Raw genomic sequence first — 21096 nt, forward strand, 5'->3', positions numbered from 1 at the left:
GATACAGAAATCTGTGTGCTGGAGCATCTGGCTCTGTGGGACTGTTTCTTTTTCTCTCTGAAATGACTTCCTGGAGATGTTTAGCAGTTTCCTGTCAGAGCTGCTGCACGGGAAGTGGTTGAAATTTATTTACATCCCCAGCATGTGTCAGGATGAGGACAGATCCCAGTCGGATTGGCCCAGGGGAAACAGCTTGACGAACAAAGGTTGTTTTGTCAGATAACTTTTGTTTGGTAACAGCCTAATTCATACCTAAAGGCAGGTAGCCAAATCGATCAGTAGGCATACATCTATATGTATTCTTTGACAGCCAACCCTCCCCCTGTCAAATCTAATCCATCCCTGTCTATCCCACAGTTTTACTTACCGAACAGATCCTCATTGATTTTGTGCATTTCTTCCGTTTGATGCGGATTATCAGCATGGCAGGATTAATGTTATTTCCTTGGCATAGTAATCGTAGTCCTCCTAATCTGACCTGCGTCCTTTGCATTGTGTCCCCTCTCCCTCCCTCAGGTCACCACACTGTGTACATCGGCGTACACGTGCCCAAGAGCTACCAGCGGAGGCGGCGCCACCGACGCAAGTCCAGCCACAAGGAGAGGAAGGAGAGGCCGGTAGAGAACGTAGAGGGGGACAAAACGGACGGAGAGAATGCTGATGAGGCAGCGCCCAACATCCTCAAACCTCTCAGTGAGTTATGACAGGAGAGACTACACTACCCAGCGTGCATCTCCACTAGTAAAAACAAGGAGTGAATAGATCTATGGATCTTTCAACTGTTAGGTTCTAAATAAACAGAGTAAAAAACTCAGATGCTTAATCGAGCTCAAACCAAGTTTATTCACCCACTGGGTCATACAGCTGCATAAGACAATGAATATATTCACACAATCACTGATAATTAACCCTTTCTCATATGCTGAGCCCCTACTTACAGATCTGAACAGCCAATACACCTCTGTTGCTATCCAGAAGATTAGTGATATATATTCTTCCCCACTTCATCTAACCTGACCTCTGCCCAAATTCCTCACTCCTCTCCAACTCACGGCTGTCATGGTGACTTGTACCAGACTGTTTCTCTTCTCCTCCCATAGGATCCCTAATGGCTAACAATAACATATCCTGATATAATGTAAATGTTATACATTAACCGTCTCTTCCTCAGTGAAATTAATAAGTAGGGTGGCAGGGTAGCCTAGTGGTTAGAGCACTGGACTAGTAACCGAAAGGTTGTAATATCGAATCCCAGAGCTGACAAGGTAAAAATCTGTCGTTCTTCCCCTGAACAAGGCAGTTAACCCACTGGGCCGTCATTGAAAATAAGAATTTGTTATTAACTGACTTTCCTAGTTAAATAAAGGTAAAAAATAAGTATTTCTCATTATTTCAGAGGTTAAGAAATCAGAACCCATCACAACAAATATAGGGAATAATCAACCAACCAGTTCACGTTTCACTCATGAATATCCTGATAACCATTTAATTAGATAGATTTGGTAGATCTCTGTCAGCCTTGGGATACCTTACAGTATGTTGACATTAGAAAACTGTTCATCGACAGCATCGCTGACTGAGAAACTATTACCTAATTCCCCTGGCCTAGTATTGCCTAGTAACACATCGTTGTTAACCAAACCTCACTACATCAGTATTCACGGATGTGTTACTTTTAGCTGTTGGTTCACACTAGACCACTCAACAAATAAATCCAAGTGGAGTTGTTTTTATGCTAAGAATGCTATTTCCATACTGCAGGCTTAAACCAGAGAATAAATGGGCAGGACGCTTGTCCTAAATGTAAACTAACACAGAAGCTCATGATAGACTCGTGCCATACCTTCTGTCTGTGATAACTCCGCTGGTGTCACGTCAAATAGAGACGTGTCAAAACCATAATAATTCAAACCACCACAAGCAACTTTAACACATTCAGGGTTTCTCTTGACTGTGCAGTTACCCCTCCTTGCAGTCAACTGCTTTAATCCAGCGTGTTGATAGCCCTTATTGTTGGTTTTATTACTTCGGGGCTCAAAGTTGATGGCCTAACAGCAGTAAAGAGTATATCCCCCTGCAGAAATACAGCGGCAAGCAGCAGTATGTCTAGATGATGATTGAAAAGAGGGGACAGAAGGAGATTAATTCTCCTCTGTTTGGGTCACTGATGGAGTTTAGATCTGGTTGAAAGATCCTCCACTGATCCATAGAGATACTCTTGATTGAAATGTGTGCTCCATGGTATCTTATCTCTCAGTCAGTGTCTGTCCTTAATTTGCCTTGTAACATTTCTATGTTGTATGATCCACACAGAGCCATGTACACAAATAAAAACCAAGCATTAGCGGCTGTTTATGAAGTTCTTATCTCTGCTCGGATGCATTGGAACAGAACCAGACGGACTCAGGGATGGGGGACTCTTTTGGCTGTGACAAGGCACCCAGCCAGCCAGACAGCCAGTACCTATAGTGTGTACTTAACCATAATCCCCTCTCTGTCTGCCTGTCTGTCTGACACTACCTGTAGTATACACTTTTCCATAAACCACCCTCTCTGTCTGTCTGCGAAATGATGTTGCTGTAAACAGCTCTTTGTGGTTGACTGAGAGGGTAACTAGAGGGAATACTATCACACGGTCTTGAACCCCCCGAACCATAAATACCCTGACACACTGTATTGACGATGAACTTAGCTATTGCCTATTACGCCAAGTGTCAGTACACTGAAGAGGATTATATCATTGACACACACAGCCTTTACCTGGTCCTGTTCTTGGTCTATAGCGGGATATTGAGAAGGGTGTGGTCATGTCACCAACCCTGGTTAGCTACTAGGGATGTGCATCTTTCCCTTTCAAGACGATTCAATACGTATCTTGATACATGGGCTCCGATACGATACAGGAACGATACGGTTTAAAAAACAAGGTGAACCCCGAAAGCAAGATGGAGATGGGTTAATTAGACGTGCATTTGGTCTTTATATTACTGTAGCATAGACTATGCCCCAGCAAATGTAAGCCTACCTGTCACAAGAAAAAAAGTTACCATGATGAGATGAGGGGTTGACATGCATTGTGAAGTGTGCTCCGTACTGAGATGGGCGGTCTCTCCCCACCCTGAGCGTTGATTCGTCATTCAGTGGCCGTAGAGAAGCCAGATTTAGACATCACATATAATTGAACAGTTCCATTTCACGCCATCCTGTTCATCTACATCATGTATTATATTTGACCGGTTTCACACATGTATTTATCCCAGGAAAAGGGAGAGGTTTTGAGCGATAAATCCCAGTAACCAGGTTCCCGCCACACAACCTTAGTATGGGCAACGTGCCATCGCATCACAGCACACGCAGACACCTATCCTACAAGTCTACAGCACAAAAAATGTTAACTTTGAGGATTTTCCGAACTCTGTTTTGCCCTCTGGCTAATTCCCCTTAATCCTGTTGATTTTGGCAAACAGTGTGAAGCCGTCCACCTGAGAGTTGTGTGCAACAGCAACAAAGCCCCGTTTTTTTTTATTGATAACACCAGTTGGTAGATTTAGGAGCTGAATGGCATAATGTTCTGTACGGCGTTAACGAACACTCCGTTGTAAAAGTCAGGCCCTAAAAGTCAGACAGAAGGGAACACACACGTATGCGCGCTAGCACGCATGTACACACACACACGCTGCAGACATCAGAGGGACAAAAGGTTGCCTTAAGGCCGCGTGCGTGCTTGTTTGTTTGTTTGTTTGTTTTTGTTTTGTTTAGGGGAGCTGATATGCTCTAGTCTAGTGAAAATGTCCCTTATGTCTGTATGGTCTATGTCAGGGAGTCCTAACAGTCTGGTGTACCATATACAGGACTGAAAATATAACTCTGTATTCCCCTTGTCTTGTCAGGAACGTGATATTTATTTACACTCTGTCATTTATTCCCTCTTTGTTTATTTTGAGCAGTTATGCAGCATGACTTTGTATATGAGCATCTCCGAATGAAACAGGACAAAGTTGTCCTAGAAATGAAATCAATATAATAAACTGCAACAATGGAAAACTGTATTTATAGAGCACAAAGTGATTAGCCATGGATTAAAAGCTTACTTTAAAAAAAAAAACTTTACCACGGCAAATTATTTCACAATTATTTTGTGAACTATGTAAAGCAACTCTTAAAGGGGCAATCCGAAGCTGAAACAATAACACCGGGGCATCCCCACCCCTGTTTTGGTAAAAAGCTGAGGGATGTGATTGGAGAAATGTAAGCACTCTCAAATTCATGAACAGAGCTAGGGATGCAAGGACTGAGCATCTATGATATCAAAATGATAGTTTTAACCGTGTTTTGAGGCTAGACAGTGGTTTGTGACATTTACTTTATTTCTAAACATTGGCGTAAACAAGATTATATTTTGGGTTCTACCATGTGATTACCTACCATGTGTGTACGACAGTTGAACTAAGCTCATGGGGCATATATCAATGGGAACATCATTAATTAATCAGTCCAAAAATGGATGTTGCAACTGCAGATTGACCCCTTTAAGCCCTCTTTGGTGTGTGAGAGTGTTTCTTAGGTGTCAGTAAGTCAGTTAGTCTTTGGAGCTTATTAATGGCTTCCGTAGGAAACTCTCGTCCTTCAGAAATAGCCTGGTGATTGACATCTTCACATCCTCTTTGTGACATCGACTCTACAGGAGTTGCACAACCTTTCCCTCTCCTATTCATAGAAGTGACAGCAGATGTCAATACAACTCTTATCTATTCTCACAAATCTACTTGTGACGAAATGCCTCTCGCGTGTCAGCTTATCGGCTTCTCCAACTTAAAAAAAAACGTTCTCTGAAGCGACGTCTCTCTATGTATACACCAAGTTATTTGCGTTGCATTTTACGGCCTTTCTTAACGCAATCCCGGTTAACCCAAAACTATGCGTAACAGACGAGTGAATCTCCATGAGAGATTTAAAAATGATATGACTCATTAGTCACACACACCGGGTGCCAAGTAGACATAACCCCTTTTCTTGGAAGGAAGTCATTTCCTGAAACACACATGCACACAGAACATTTCTGTCAGTCTATCAGGTGTGTGATTGCCTTCCCTTACGCTAAGCATTCCATCAGCTCTGGCTTAGTGAGTATGTCTCATTCTGGAAGCCCTGCTCCTAGGAAGTAGGGAGATCTGTAGGTCAGAGGAGAGTGAGCTAAGCATACACATGTATTTACCGTAACATTTTTTTTACGGGTCATGCACATGTTGTGACTGGTATTTTATTTCTGTCTGAATTCCCTTCTTTATATAATGAGTTATGATGTGATGACGTACAGATGGGAGCTGCCAGTGAGCACACTACAACATGCCCGCCAATAGTAGTGATCAGTAATATTACTGACACAGGCCTACCTCAGACCAGGGGTTTAAAGTTATCCGTCACGGTGACAGATTTCCGTCATATGTGTGACATGAGAGGTTTTGAGTAAGAATGATTGATTATTTTGGGTGAACCCCCCCCGACTCCAGGACACACTTGAATGTCTAAAACTACTGTAGATAAAGTATGTAGAAATGAAAATAGACCTTTTGTACAGTATTTTCAAATAACTGTCCTTTTTCTTGCCCGAAATTGATTGTGACAAATGAATTGGTCAGAAAACAATCTGTGCAACCCTCGATTTCAAAATTTCAATATGGCCCTTCAATATGACTTAAATTTCAGTCATGAGATTTTGTTGTTGTTGCTTTAACCACTGAGCCTCAGACCCTCATGTGATCTTTCGCTCTTCTTTGCTCCCTCTCTTTCTCTCTCCACCTGCTCTCTCGCTCTTTTCCTCCCCATCCCCTTCCAGTCTCCGCAGCAGCAGAGAGGATCAGGTTCATCCTGGGTGAGGAGGATGATGGACCCCCGCCCCCTCAGCTCTTCACTGAGTTGGATGAACTGCTGGCCGTCGATGGACAGGAGATGGAGTGGAAGGAGACAGCCAGGTGAGCGTTCATCTATACACATGCATATGGTGTACTGTACACACTGACTCTTTCCTTTAGTTGGAGAGTTGGTCAGTAAATCACTCAGTCACTCATGTGCGTCAGTTCAAATGTCATGGCTTTACACGTTTAACTTGGGCCATCAAGGCTTAGTAACGTTAACCCCTTGTCAACAACACACACCCAGCTGTGGTATATTGCAGTATCGGGTGTGTGTATAGATGTAGGGGAGTGTTCGTGTGTGTACATGAATTAGGGCTGGGAATTGCCAGGGACCTCACGATACTATATTAACACGATATTTAGGTGCAATTCCATACTGCGCTTGTATTGCAATTTGATGTTAGGAAGGTGTTCTTAATGTTTTGTGCACTCTGTGTATGTCTGCTGCAGAGAGAGCACAAGAAAATTAGTTTTCATCAGTCATGAAAATAAAAATGCTGAAAATATTTTGGCTCACTTTTGAAGATGGAGAACAAGCTATAGGTGCAGGTAGGGTACAGCTGACTAGCGCTAATGCTCCCCAACAAATTATATATTTTTGTATTATTTTGTATTTTTTTAGTGATACTTGGAGTCAAAGCATCAATATATTGTCGTCCAAAATAATATTGCGATATGTAACGGTATACACCCCCCCCATCACTAACATGAACTCCTTGCCCACTCTTATCTGGATGAACAACGCTGCACTGTCCCCTCAGCGAACCCAGAACACAACCTCAGTTACCTACCATGTGATCTTCTTTCTGGACAGGTGGCTTTCTGACAGCGCCTCAGTGTTGATTTCGGATACATTATGCCTTTTACAGATGTAGGATTTCAATTGGATCACTCTTTTGTTGCTGTCATTTTTCTGCAAAGCACGAAATGCAAACTTGTAGTGTATTTGAGTTTTAAAAAGGTTTCTAAAGTTGGTCATTTCCACTTTGACATTTCAGACTTGATTTGCCCTAATGGAAAATGTCAAACCCTACAAAAATGTCCAAAAATTATAATAATTCACATTTCCTGTTGCTGCAGGATTCTTTTCCTGAACTGTGCAAACTGGCTCAAATTAAGATCCTACATATGTAGATGATTTAAGATTAAACGGACGGCCGGACGGGGGGGGATCTGATCCAACATCAGTATTAGTACTCTGATGCGCTTAATACATATAAAGTTTTGACCCTAAGGGCCCTGGTCAAAAGTAGTGCACTAAATAGGGAATAGAGTGACACTTAGGAAAACAAGCACAGTAATGAAATAGCCAAATACGTCAGTTGTTTTTACTAGCAGCAGTGAGTTCCTGGTTGGCTCAAAGTGACAGACGGGCAGACGAACAGACGGACAGACAGAGACAGTAATAGCATTGCAGGTGGAAGACAATGGACATTATCTTTAGGGAAACAAATGTCTGCTTTATACACCTCTGAGTTTCAGTAGTAGGCTTATCTATTATCATAAAGCCACACACTGATACTCACACCCTATCATTTTCTCGCTCCCCCCTCTCCACCTCTCGCCCCCACCCTCTGTCTCTCTCTGTCTCTCTCTGTTTCCTCCCTTTCTTTCTCACCTTACCACTCACTGACAGAGACATGTACACATATACTGAACGATACGTGCTCCTTTACCCATTCACTTAAAATCTCCAATAAACCCCTGCTGTAATACTTGAATTGAGAGTGCCTTGAGTGTCTTAGCCCTAGTTCAAACACTGCTCTATCGCCACTCTGAACAGAAAAAAATGCCACTCTTTGGAAGAGCGTGGGTAGAGTGCCGTCTGAAACAGTGCGCCTCGGCGGACATTTGACGATAGTTCGGCAGCCTCTGCCTCTCTTTTGGTACGGTGCAGGTGAAGCACGCCTCTGTTTCATGCAGCGAGCCAGAGCAGTTCTTCCACTGTCGGGAGAAATGGTCATGCATATTAATAATAATGCAAATAAAGGTTGCTTTCTACCACACCCACAACGGAAGCACAGTCATGGTCTCAGATTTTCAGGTGAGGCTAAGGCTCATGGTTAGCGTCGTTTTTGGTGTTCTTTGAAACCAGAAAAGACAGTTAAAACATGACTTCTCAACACAGCGGTTGAAACAGTCATAACCAATGGGCAATACATCAGCGTACAAATTGAATGTCTACGTTGCACAGTAGGCATAATATCGCTATCTCTAACAGATCTCATGGCTTATTATAGGGATGAGGAGACTCTTCCTGATTCCTTAGTAAAAGGGAGTTATGAAATCTGAAGACACGTTACATTAACTGGGACATTAAACCAATCATATTCACAGTTTCAAACATTAACTTCAGCAATGCATGCACAGGTGTGTGAATCATCTTTATTTGTATTTTCAGTGCAATAAACTTGGTTTCTTTAAAACAAGAGGTCAGTGTTATGCCTGAATTTGACACAAAACCAACGAGGAAGTCTGCAACGGTTGTATGAAACCAATCAGTATGTCAAGCAAAGCTCTCAACCATGCCAGCCCACTCTTAATTTCTATTCAGTTTGCCTCGCCATATGTTCGGTGTCTGAATTGTGCGTTAGAAGATTTCAGTCCACCCCCAAACTCCCTGTGGGTTCCAGCTCCCTGCCCCCCTTCCCTCATCCCTGCCTCCCCATTAGAGGGAAAGTAAATCCCTAAGGCTGTATGTGTCCTAGGGGTCCCCTACCTCTCCCTCCCTCCCCTCCCCTCCGGGGGCCTGAATGGAGGTGAGTCAGGGGGACCGAGGTTAGATGAGGCCCGGTGGAGCATGAGTTATGACCATAGGGACACTCTATCCTCCTAGGAAACCCCATCCCCTCACCCTCTCCTGGACCAGGTGAATAGCTCTTTGTTATGGAGAAATGTGAAGAATTCTAAAGGGATGAACCTCTCCCCCTCAAGGTTCTGACTGCCACAGAGGGTGTGTGTGGTCCTTGTCTTAGTTCAGAGGCTGTTATTTTAAGATGCTTTGATGTGTACGGTTACAGTGTTTCTACCTTTAAAAGTTTTGGAGCTTACGCCGCAACCGTTTGTGGTAGATGGTGACAGATTGTGGTAAATTGCGCCATTCTGGCAACAATGGCTGCCACTTAAATGACGTGCCATAGAATTCTGCGGCACCCCGCAAACTGTGCTGCAGTACGCCGCAACTTTTCAAGGAAGAACCACGACTTGGCAATGGAAAGAACCACGTTCAGCATGTAAATGTATAGTTTTTGTATTGGGTCGTCCCGCATCCCCTGCTATTTTCCGTGAACAGTGATGAAAGCATGACATAGAGGGGTTGTTTTGTAACTAAAAAAAAAAAACTGTCTTTGTCTTCGGACCGTTTTTGGCTGTGAAATGATATGAAAGGCTTTGTTGGGATGTTTTTATTGCTCTCCTCTACTGAACTTTACTGTGAGGTAACTTACCTTGCAGAACCTGCACCTCCGTAATAATTAAGTGTTTTTTAAATCAAACTTAACTAAGGTTATTCCCTTCTGTTTGTCTCTGTATCTATTTATTTCTGGGTCTGTCTCTCTCTCTCTCTCTCTCTCACCCCATACCCTCTCACCCTCTCTTTCTCTGTGTCTTAATCTATTTCTCTCTAGGTGGATAAAGTTTGAGGAGAAGGTGGAAAAGGGAGGCGAGCGTTGGAGTAAGCCCCACGTGGCCACCCTGTCCCTTCACAGTCTGTTTGAGCTGAAGACCTGTATCGAGAAAGGCACCATCCTGCTGGACCTGGAGGCCTCCACTCTACCACAGGTGGTTGGTAAGACAACTACACTTCACATAAGCCCCGGCATCTCACTGCACCAGACACGCAAAATCATCAGTCAGTGTGTGTGACTGTACAGTGCTTTTACAATTGGGACATTGCAAAACAGTGTTCTTTGAAACCTAGTGTCCTCAATATTGACATGCTCTTCATTCCCCTTTGCCTCTCTCTGTCCCCCCCCCCTTCCTCTCTCAGAGTTGATCACTGACAGCCAGATCGAGATTGGTCAGCTGAAGGCCGAGCTGAAGGATCAAGTCATGTACACGTTGCTACGAAAACATCGCCACCAGACCAAGAAGTCCAACCTGCGTTCTCTTGCCGACATCGGCAAGACGGTGTCCAGTGCAAGCAGGCTGTTTTCCAACCAAGACCAGAACGGTAATGCAGAGGCCAGTTTGTTGCAGTCTTTATTTTTTTGTCCTTACCTCCTCCTACCTTATTCCAATCACATCTACAATGATAAATGTTTTACCTCTGGTGGACTTTAACATCAATTCTATAGGATATGGTGTAGTGTATGATCAACATTATGGGCCATCATTTGATTGCATTAAAGATGTTATAGGTACATACAGTTGAATTCACAAGTTTACATACACCTTAGCCAAATCCATTTAAACTCAGCTTTTCACAATTCCTGACATTAAATCCTAGTAAAAAAAATCGGATCACCACTTTATTTTAAGAATGTGAAATGTCAGAATAATAGTAGACAATTATTTATTTAAGCTATTATTTCTTTCATCACATTCCCAGTGGGTCAGAAGTTTACATACACTCAATTAGTATTTGGTAGCATTGCCTTCGGGTAGCCTTTCACAAGCTTCCTGTTACGGTTTTCTAGTGGTGATGAAGGAGAGTCGGACCAAACTGCAGCGTGTCGATTGCGATCCATATTTATTAAACAAAACGTAAACACGACTAAACACTAAACACTACAAAACAATAAACGTAATGAAAACCGAAAACAGCCTATCTAGTGCAAACTAACAGAGAGTACAAGTAAGACACTAAGGACAATCACCCACGACAAACTCAAAGAATATGGCTGCCTAAATATGGTTCCCAATCAGAGACAACGATAAGCACCTGCCTCTGATTGAGAACCACTCTAGACAGCCATAGACTTTGCTAGACAACCCACTAAGCTACAATCCCAATACCACCACCAAAACCCCAAGACAAACACACCACAATTACAAAAACCCCATGCCACACCCTGGCCTGACCAAATACATAAAGATAAACAAAATACTTTGACCAGGGCGTGACAGAACCCCCCCCCTAAGGTGCGGACTCCCGAACCCACCTCAAAACAATAGGGAGGGTCCGGGTGGGCGTCTGTCCATGGTGGCGGCTCCGGCGCGGGACGTGGACCCCACTCATTTAATGTCTTAGTCCCCTCTCCCTTCGTCCCTGGATAGTCCACCCTCGCCGCCGACCATGGCCTAGTAGTCCTCACCCAGAACCCCACTGGACTGAGGAGCAGCTCGGGACTGAAGGACAGCTCGGGACTGAGGCAGCTCGGGACTGAGGGAAGCTCGGGAGTGAGAAAAGCTCGGGAGTGAGAGAAAGCTCGGGAGTGAGAGAAAGCTCGGGAGTGAGAGCTCGGGAGTGAGAGAAAGCTCGGGAGTGAGTGAGAGAGAAGCTCGGGAGTGAGAGAAAGCTCGGGAGTGAGAGAAAGCTCGGGAGTGAGAGAAAGCTCGGGAGTGAGAGAAAGCTCGGGAGTGAGAGAAAGCTCGGGAGTGAGAGAAAGCTCGGGAGTGGAGAAAGCTCGGGAGTGAGAGAAAGCTCGGGAGTGAGAGAAAGCTCCTGAGCTGACTGGGAGTGAGAGAAAGCTCGGGAGTGAGAGAAAGCTCGGGAGTGAGCTGGGAGTGAGCTCGGGATGAGAGAAAGCTCGGGAGTGAGAGAAAGCTCGGGAGTGGCTCGGGAGTGAGAGAAAGCTCGGGAGTGAGAGAAAGCTCGGGAGTGAGAGAAAGCTCGGGAGTGAGCTCGGGACTGGCTCGGGAGTGAGAGAAAGCTCGGGAGTGAGAGAAAGCTCGGGAGTGAGAGAAAGCTCAGGAGTGAGAGGAAGCTCAGGCAGGTAGGTAGATCTACCATATCCTGGCTGGCTGGTGGTTTCAGCAGATCCTGGCTGACTGGCAGATCCTGGCTGACTGGCAGATCCTGGCTGACTGGCAGATCCTGGCTGACTGGCAGTTCTGGAAGAGTCTGGTTGACTGGCAGATCTGGAAGAGTCTGGTTGACTGGCAGATCTGGAAGAGTCTGGTTGACTGGCAGATCTGGACGAGTCTGGTTGACTGGCAGATCTGGACGAGTCTGGTTGACTGGCAGATCTGGACGAGTCTGGTTGACTGGCAGATCTGGACGAGTCTGGTTGACTGGCAGATCTGGACGAGTCTGGTTGACTGGCAGATCTGGACGAGTCTGGTTGACTGGCAGATCTGGACGAGTCTGGTTGACTGGCAGATCTGGACGAGTCTGGTTGACTGGCAGATCTGGACGAGTCTGGTTGACTGGCAGATCTGGACGAGTCTGGTTGACTGGCAGATCTGGACGAGTCTGGTTGACTGGCAGATCTGGACGAGTCTGGTTGACTGGCAGATCTGGACGAGTCTGGTTGACTGGCAGATCTGGACGAGTCTGGTTGACTGGCAGATCTGGACGAGTCTGGCTGACTGGCGGATCCTGGCTGACTGGCGGATCCTGGCTGACTGGCGGATCCTGGCTGACTGGCGGATCCTGGCCGACTGGCGGATCCTGGCCGACTGGCGGATCCTGGCCGACTGGCACTACTGGCAGATCCTGGCCGACTGGCACTTCTGGCGGATCCTGGAAGACTGGTGGATCCTGGAAGACTGGTGGATCCTGGCTGACTGGTGGATCCTGGCTGACTGGCGAATCCTGGCTGACTGGCGGATCTAACTGATCCTGACAGACTGGCGACGCTGGGCAGACTGGCGGCGCTGGGCAGACTGGCGACACTGGGCATACTGGCGACGCTGGGCAGACTGGCGGCGCTGGGCAGACTGGCGGCGCTGGGCAGACTGGCGGCGCTGGGCAGACTGGCGACGCTGGGCAGACTGGGAGCACTGGCGGCGCTGGGCAGACTGGCGGCACTGGCGGCGCTGGGCAGACTGGCGGCGCTGGGCAGACTGGCGGCACTGGCGGCGCTGGGCAGACTGGCGACGCTGGGCAGACTGGCGACGCTGGGCAGACTGGGAGCACTGGCGGCGCTGGGCAGACTGGCGGCACTGGCGGCGCTGGGCAGACTGGCGGCACTGGCGGCGCTGGGCAGACTGGCGGCTCCTTGCAGACTGACAGCTCCTTGCAGACTGACATCTCCTTGCAGACTGGCAGCTCCTTGCAGACTGGCAGCTCCTTGCAGACTGACGGCTCCTTGCAGACTGACAGCACTGGCTGCTTCATGTAGACTGACAGCTCTGGCTGCTCCTTGCAGACTGGCTGCTTCATGCAGACTGACAGCTCTGGCTGCTTCATGCAGACTGGCAGCTCTGGCTGCTCCATGCAGACTGGCAGCTCTGGCTGCTCCGTGCAGACTGACAGCTCTGGCTGCTCCATGCAGACTGGCTGCTTCATGCAGACTGGCAGCTCTGGCTGCTCCATGCAGACTGACAGCTCCATGCAGACTGGCAGCTCTGGCTGCTCCATGCAGACTGGCAGCTCTGGCTGCTCCATGCAGACTGACAGCTCTGGCTGCTCCTTGCAGACTGACAGCTCTGGCTGCTCCTTGCAGACTGACAGCTCTGGCTGCTCCTTGCAGACTGACATCTCTGGCTGCTCCATGCAGACTGACAGCTCTGGCTGCTCCTTGCAGACTGGCAGCTCTGGCTGCTCCATGCAGACTGACAGCTCTGGCTGCTCCATGCAGGCTGGCAGCTCTGGCTGCGCTGAACAGGCGGGAGACTCCGGCAGCGTAGGAGAGGAGAAAGGCTCTGGCTGCGCTAAACAGGCGGGAGGCTCCGGCAGCGCTGTAGAGGAGGAAGGCTCTGGCTGCGCTGAACAGGCGGGAGGCTCCGGCAGCGCTGTAGAGGAGAAAAGCTCTGGCTGCGCTAAACAGGCGGGAGACTCCAGCAGCGCAGGAGAGGAGAAAAGCGCTGGCTGCGCTGAACAGGCGAGGCACACTGAAGGCCTGGTGCTGGAACTGGTGGTACTGGATCGAGGACACGCACAGGAAGCCTGGTGCGGGGAGCTGCTACCGGAGGACTGGAGTGTGGAGGTGGCACAGGATGGGCTAGACCGTGAAGGCGTACTGGAGATCTTGAGAGCAGTGTTGGCACAGGATGTGCAAGGCTAGGGATGTGCACAGGAGGCCTGGTGCGTGAGGCTGGCACCAACTTCACCAGCCGACTAACACGCACCTCAGGACGAGTATGGAGCGCTAACCCAGGTGCCATCAAATCCCCAACACGTTCCGTCGGGCGAATTCCATGCAAAAAGCACCAACACAGCAACTCCCTCATTTCTCTCTCCTCCAATTTCCCCATTAACTCCTTCACAGTCTCTGGTTCTGGTCTCCTCCTTGGCTCCTCACGATAAACAGGGAGAGTTGGCTCAGGTCTGACTCCTGACTCTGCCACACTCTCCCTGAGCCCCCCAAAATTTTTGGGGCTGATTCTCAGGCTTCCATCCGCTACGCCGTGCTGCCTCCTCATATCTGCGCCTCTCAGCTTTCGCCGCCTCCAGTTCTTCCTTGGGGCGGCGATATTCTCCAGGCTGAGCCCAGGGTCCTTTACCGTCCAGTTCTTCCTCCCATGTCCATTTCTCCAGGTGGTGCAGCCTCTCCCACTGCAGCTGCTGCTGCTCCTGCTGCTGCTGCCTCTGTTGCCTCTCCTGTGGTTCCTGCCTGTTAACACGCTGCTTGGTCCGTTGGTGGTGGGTGATTCTGTTACGGTTTTCTAGTGGTGATGAAGGAGAGTCGGACCAAACTGCAGCGTGTCGATTGCGATCCATATTTATTAAACAAAACGTAAACACGACTAAACACTAAACACTACAAAACAATAAACGTAATGAAAACCGAAAACAGCCTATCTAGTGCAAACTAACAGAGAGTACAAGTAAGACACTAAGGACAATCACCCACGACAAACTCAAAGAATATGGCTGCCTAAATATGGTTCCCAATCAGAGACAACGATAAGCACCTGCCTCTGATTGAGAACCACTCCAGACAGCCATAGACTTTGCTAGACAACCCACTAAGCTACAATCCCAATACCACCACCAAAACCCCAAGACAAACACACCACAATTACAAAAACCCCATGCCACACCCTGGCCTGACCAAATACATAAAGATAAACACAAAATACTTTGATCAGGGCGTGACACTTCCCACAAAAAGTTGGGTTCATTTTGGCCCATTCCTCTTGACAGAACTGGTGTAACTGAGTCAGGTTTGTAGGCCTCCTTGCTCGCAAACACTTTCCGTTTCTCCCACAAACTTTCCATAGGATTGAGGTCAGGGCTTTGTGATGTCCACTCCAATACCTTGACTTTGTTGTCCTTAAACCATTTTGCCACAACTTTGGAAATATGCTTGGGGTCATTGTCCATTTGGAAGACCCATTTGCGTCCAAGCTTTAACTTGCACTGATGTCTTGAGATATTGCTTCAATATATCCACATAGTTTTCCTCCCTCATGATGGCATCTATTTTGTGAAGTGAATCAGTCCCTCCTGCAGCAAAGCACCCCCACAACATGATGCTGCCACCCCCGTGCTACATGTTTGGGATGGTGTTCTTTGGCTTGCAAGCCTCCCCTTTCTCCTCCAAACATAATGATGGTCATAATGGCCAAACAGTTCTATTTTTGTTTCATCAGAAAAGAGGACATTTCCCCAAATAGTATGATCTTTGTCCCCATGTGCAGTTGCATACAGTAGTCTGGCTTTTTTATGACGGTTTTGGAGCAGTGGCTTCTTCCTTGCTGAGCGGCCTTTCAAGTTTTGTCGCTATAGGACTCGTTTTACTGTGGATATAGATACTTTTGTACCCGTTTCCTCCAGCATCTTCACAAGGTCCTTTGCTGTTGTTCTGGGATTGATTTGCACTTTTCACACCAAAGTACGTTCATTACTAGGAGACAGAAAGCGTCTCCTTCCTGAGTGGTATGACAGCTGCGTGGTCCCATGGTGTTTATACTTGCGTACTATTGTTTGTACAGCTGAACGTGGTACCTTCAGGCATATGGAAATTGCTCCCAAGGATGAACCAGACTTATGGAAGTCTACTATTTTTTTTTTCTGAGGTCTTGTCGGATTTCTTTTGATTTTCCCATGATGTCAAGCAAAGAGGCACTATCCCCAATTGACTCAAATGTCAAATGATGTCAATTAGCCTATCAGAAGCTTCTAAAGCCGTGACATCATTTTCTGCAATTTTCCAAGCTGTTTATAGGCACAGTCAACTTAGCATATGTTAACTTCTGACCCACTGGAATTGTGATACAGTGAAATAATCTGTCTGTGAACAATTGTTGGAAGAATTACTAGTGTCATGCACAAAGTAGATGTCCTAACCGACTTGCCAAAACAATAGTTTGTTAACAAGAAATTTTGAGTTGTTGAAAAACAATTTTTAATGACTCCAACCTACGTGTATGTTAACTTCCGACTTCAGCTGTATATCTAGGTGGCTATAGACTGAACTATTAACCATGTGAATGTGCCTGGCAAGATTACTGTAACCCTGAGTGTTGATGCTTGTTTTTTTTTCTTCTAAATACTACTATCTCCGAAATGGATTCAGACTTTACAGCATCTGATTGAATTATTTATTAAAACCGTAACTGCTTGGATAGCCACTCACAGTAATATGGTACTGCACTTTGAAGTGTGTGAGATTGTTCTTGTTCTCTTTAACCTCTAACTGCGCTCTTTATTCTCCTGAGCAGACTAACATTCTCTACACTGGCTTTGTAGGAAAAGTCTAATAAGTTCTTGTCTTTCTCTTCTTTTCACTTCTTTCCTTTCCCTTTCCCCCGTCACTCATTTACGCTCTCTCTCTGGATGCTCTGTCTGCACTAAAGCACGCAGTCCCCATGAACACCCCCAGCCCTTCCCCCACTCCCACCCCCAGTCCCAGTCCCAATTTGTGCCTTATGCAACCCCGCTCGGCTCTGAGGAACCGATAGAGGAGGTCCAAAGGAGCTCCAGCATGCAATACATCAGTAAGTCAGGTTATAATGCATTTATTATACATGGGATACCTTATGTCAGGTTATAACACATATGGCACAAGACTTGCCTGTGTAAGTCAGGCTATAATACATTATAACCAGGGGTTGGAACCAAAGTTATTTTCCTTTTGTTTCATTCTAAACAGAACCACTTACTTTTGTTCCACTGTTCCGACTAGCAAAATAAAGTTCTGAACTTGAAGCGCTGGGCACCTTGTTAGGTGGATAACAAGCTTGTGTGTGCAGAGCGGTACCAGAGTTAAAAACACGTCTTTTTGTAGTTATTAAATCCAATAACTATGCCTATAGTGTCCTTAAAAAAAGTGAATGAATAACAAATCTCTATCATCTAAATCAAGTTTGTAATGTCAGTACAGTAGCCATTCTTCAGTTGTGGGGATGGACAGGTAGCTTAAACACACACAGGCAAAGATTATCAGCTTGCTGCCAGCCACTGGAATAAGTTTCGATTTACAGTGCGAGGGCTTTGCATAGGCGCTTTTGTTGCGTTTCGTTGTGGGACTAGAAAAAAATGCCTGTAACGTAAAATTAATATTATTAACTGGTTCCCATGCTTTTAAAATAACGGTTATGTTCTGAAACAGTAAGGATAACTTTCGTTCCAGGTTCCGTTTCTGTTCCTTACAAAATGTCATTATTTTCCGGTTTTCAGTTCTGTTCCCTGAACCGGTTTCAACCCCTGATTATAACATTATAATGCATTATAACATACCCTTGTGTGGGATACTTTTGTAAGTCGGGTTACAAAACAGTAAAACACTCTAAAACATGGACATTTTTCAGTAAGTCAGGTTATAATGCATTACAACGCCCTAGTGTGGGATACCTGTGTAAGTCAGGTTATAATAGTCATATAACATTAGTCTATAACAGGTCATAACACATACCTTGACAATAGTATATGTGCTAATTTGCGATCCAAAATCATATTGCTGATAATAGCATTGATGACTGAAAACAATACTCTCATGGGAAATCACAATCAGTCCACCATTTTTGGAGGATTTTTTTATACGACTGCATCAAACAGCATCCACGTCAGTCTGTCATGCCCAGAGAACTAGTAAACAACCAACAACCAACTAGCTAATGTAGACCCTACTTGACTTTTGAACAACTTTGTCAGGTTACCAGAACTGCAATGCAAAGCCAGCCTTCTCACTGAGTCTGGCTATCTCTCCCACTCACCCACCAAACCCACCATAGACTACAAACAAGACTGAGTGTCCGTGCCCTCTCTCTGCTTTGCCGTGTCAGTGAGTGACCAGTTGGCATCAGATCAGAGACGAACAGGGCATGGCAGTGGGAGATTTCAGTCAGAAGATCTGATCCACTGCAGCTGGCATCGGCCCTAAAGCTTAACTAAGCCCTGGCAGCCTTCCCGATTTTTATATTAGGCCTTCTGAAGTTTCTGTTCCTATTTTCTTCTGTTTCTCTTCATCTCCTTCTCTGAGATCAGTCTAATCTAACTGGGCCTTTGTCTTTTCTATGACGTGTGCTTTACCTTTCATCTCAGTGACTTTGTTGGACTCCAGGGTTGTTTTCATTAGGCACCAAATGGAAGAAAACTGCCTGAAACAGGGAGGGACTACCTGGTCCAATAAGAAACACTCACCTCCACTTCAGAAAGCTATAAAAAACATTTTACTGTTTTGGGCCCTAATGAACACGGTGACCCCTCTCAGTCCTGGTCTTTGAACTCTGACCTCTGACCCCACAGGTAGCCCAGCCACGACCCATCGGAACCTGACCTCTAACAGCCTCAATGACTTCTCTGACCAACCAGATCGAGACCAGGTGAGGATATTATTGTGTGTGTGCGCGCGTCTGTTTGGGCACTCTAAATTTCAACTCCTGCTCTAACACTATGCAGGGTCAAAGATTGGGCACAGCGTGTGTGGTTGTATGTGATGGAGTGTGTTCCCTAGGGGTGTGTGGCCTTGCTCGACTGATAAAGCCGATGAGCCCTGACACTCTCTTAAGTGTTTAGTGCCAATGTTGCTACTCCTCCTGAAGCCTGCTGAAACCAGTACACAGACACAGTAACTAACTCCGGGAATTACACTGACAACAGTAGCTCATTTGTCAAATTGCTCTGGCTTTTGATAACAAAACCAAGGCCTTGCTTAGTTGATCATCTCCTCACCCGAGGTCTCTGGATGTTTATTTTTTTTTTAAACATTTCACTGGGACTAAGTAGTACGTCAGTGTCCCACTTAGGCCTTAATTTGAATTTAGCGGCATATTGACCTAAAGGGAAGGGCTGGTATGCATTCACCTGGCCTGTTATTCTGTATACAGTTGTACAGAGGTGAATCTTTTCTTCTGTTGCTACTGTTACATTCTCATTACATATCATTATAGAGACTTGTTCAAGTGTATAACCAATGAACAGAAAGGACTTCATTATGTGTCCTTTCTCAGACGGCTTGTGAGTCACAGAGTGATAAAAACGCTTTAATCTGTTTCTACAGACGCGACGAGCTGCAATGTTGCCACATAAATCAGCATGCAATGCCAATGTGCCGGGGACGGGTTGTACTGTGCGGCCCCATTTAATTCATGGAACTATGTACAATTTTGGAGCATGTGAAATGTCCATTGTTACAGTACCTTTGCTGCTCTTCTCATTCTACTCTGATAAGGACAGTCGTTTCAAGCACCGTGTCTTTTGAATGGATGTGGGTCAAGGCTAGGATTTCATTGCTTTCTTTCTCTTTTTCCGTCTCCATCTTTGTTTCTCATTCTCTTGCTCTCTCCTCTTGCTCTTTGTTCAACTCTCTCTCTCTCTCCTTTCTCTTTATCTCTTGTCCCTCCCCCTCTCTCTTAATCTCCCTTTCTCTTCCCCCCTCACCATCTGTAGCTGAGGAATAAGTTTATGAAGAAGCTTCCTCGTGATGCCGAGGCATCTAACGTCCTGGTCGGAGAGGTGGACTTCCTGGACACGCCCTTTGTGGCGTTCGTCCGTCTGCAGCAGGCTGTCATGTTGGGAGCTCTGACAGAGGTCCCCGTCCCTACCAGGTAACCTAATGACCTCTGACACCAACTACAACCACAATCACACCAGAACTCAACAAACCCACCAAATATACCACATATCTCATAGCCTGTAGAGCAGGCCTGGGCAATTCCAGTCCTCGGGGGCCTGATTGGTGTCATACTTTTGCCCCAGCTAACACACCTGACTCCAATAATCGAATAATCATGATCTTCAGTTAAAAATGTAATTTGTTTAAATCAGGGGTGTTTGCTAGGGATGGGGCAAAGGTGTGACATCAATCAGGCCCCCACAAAGACTGGAATTGCCCAGGCCTGCTGTAGAGGATGATTGGTACTGTATTTATAGAGTTCAACCACTAGTGACCACTGTTTCACCCAATTTTGGCTTTTTATCTACAGTCTATTTCTGAATATCCTTCTACTTTTTTCTCCGTTTCCTTTCAGGTTTTTATTCGTGCTGCTGGGGCCCAAAGGAAAAGCCAATTCTTACCATGAGATCGGACGCGCTATCGCCACCCTCATGTCTGATGAGGTACGTGACCACTGTTTCCAGCCCGTTTATATTGTATATTTACCAAGGATTTGATACTGTCCAGTCTTCCTGGAGTTCAAGGGACTTGGTCCGTGTGAATGTATATTTTGTTTGTTAATCTGAGTGTGAGTCTATTGCTGCGCTGCTGTGTTTGCCCTATGTTTAGTGAATGTCTGGCCAGCTGTAGTATTAAGAGATTAACATAGGCAGAAAGAAGACTCCAGGCCACATATAGCACCCAGGTGGCATATGGCTCAACACGGTGTAGTCTAGGAAACTAAGATGTCATGTCTTACACAAGGCTTTCTGGATCCTACAGTTGTAATTATGAAATTGGCAAGGCTTACAAGGTTGATCTGGGATTGAAGTCATGGTACGGTTAGAGTTGATTTTAGCCTTATACTTCCACATTATTTTTTTTATTTCACCTTTATTTAACCAGGTAGGCCAGTTGAGAACAAGTTCTCATTTACAACTGCAACCTGGCCAAGATAAAGCAAAGCAGTGTGACAAAAACAGAGTTACACATGGGATAAGCAAAAGTACAGTCAATAACACAATTAAAAAATCTATATACAGTGTGTGCAAATGAAGTAAGGAGGTAAGGCAATAAATAGGCCAATAGTAGCA

The 21096-nt window shown here is 45.9% G+C and overlaps 1 protein-coding gene across 4 annotated transcripts in view; it reads left to right on the plus strand.

Moving 5' to 3' along the window:
* LOC112230914 (electrogenic sodium bicarbonate cotransporter 1) overlaps positions 1–21096 on the plus strand; it is a 69267-nt gene that overhangs the window by 19270 nt on the left and 28901 nt on the right. For all 4 annotated transcript variants that reach the window (XM_024397293.2, XM_024397296.2, XM_024397295.2 and 1 more), the window contains 7 exons: positions 517–693; positions 5837–5972; positions 9542–9702; positions 9904–10086; positions 18655–18731; positions 19798–19955; positions 20379–20466. In XM_024397293.2, the coding sequence (XP_024253061.1) occupies positions 517–693; positions 5837–5972; positions 9542–9702; positions 9904–10086; positions 18655–18731; positions 19798–19955; positions 20379–20466 (980 nt within the window). The remainder of the gene's footprint in view (positions 1–516; positions 694–5836; positions 5973–9541; positions 9703–9903; positions 10087–18654; positions 18732–19797; positions 19956–20378; positions 20467–21096) is intronic.

Source organism: Oncorhynchus tshawytscha, linkage group LG33 (genome assembly GCF_018296145.1).
Source record: "Oncorhynchus tshawytscha isolate Ot180627B linkage group LG33, Otsh_v2.0, whole genome shotgun sequence".
Lineage (NCBI taxonomy): Eukaryota > Metazoa > Chordata > Actinopteri > Salmoniformes > Salmonidae > Oncorhynchus > Oncorhynchus tshawytscha.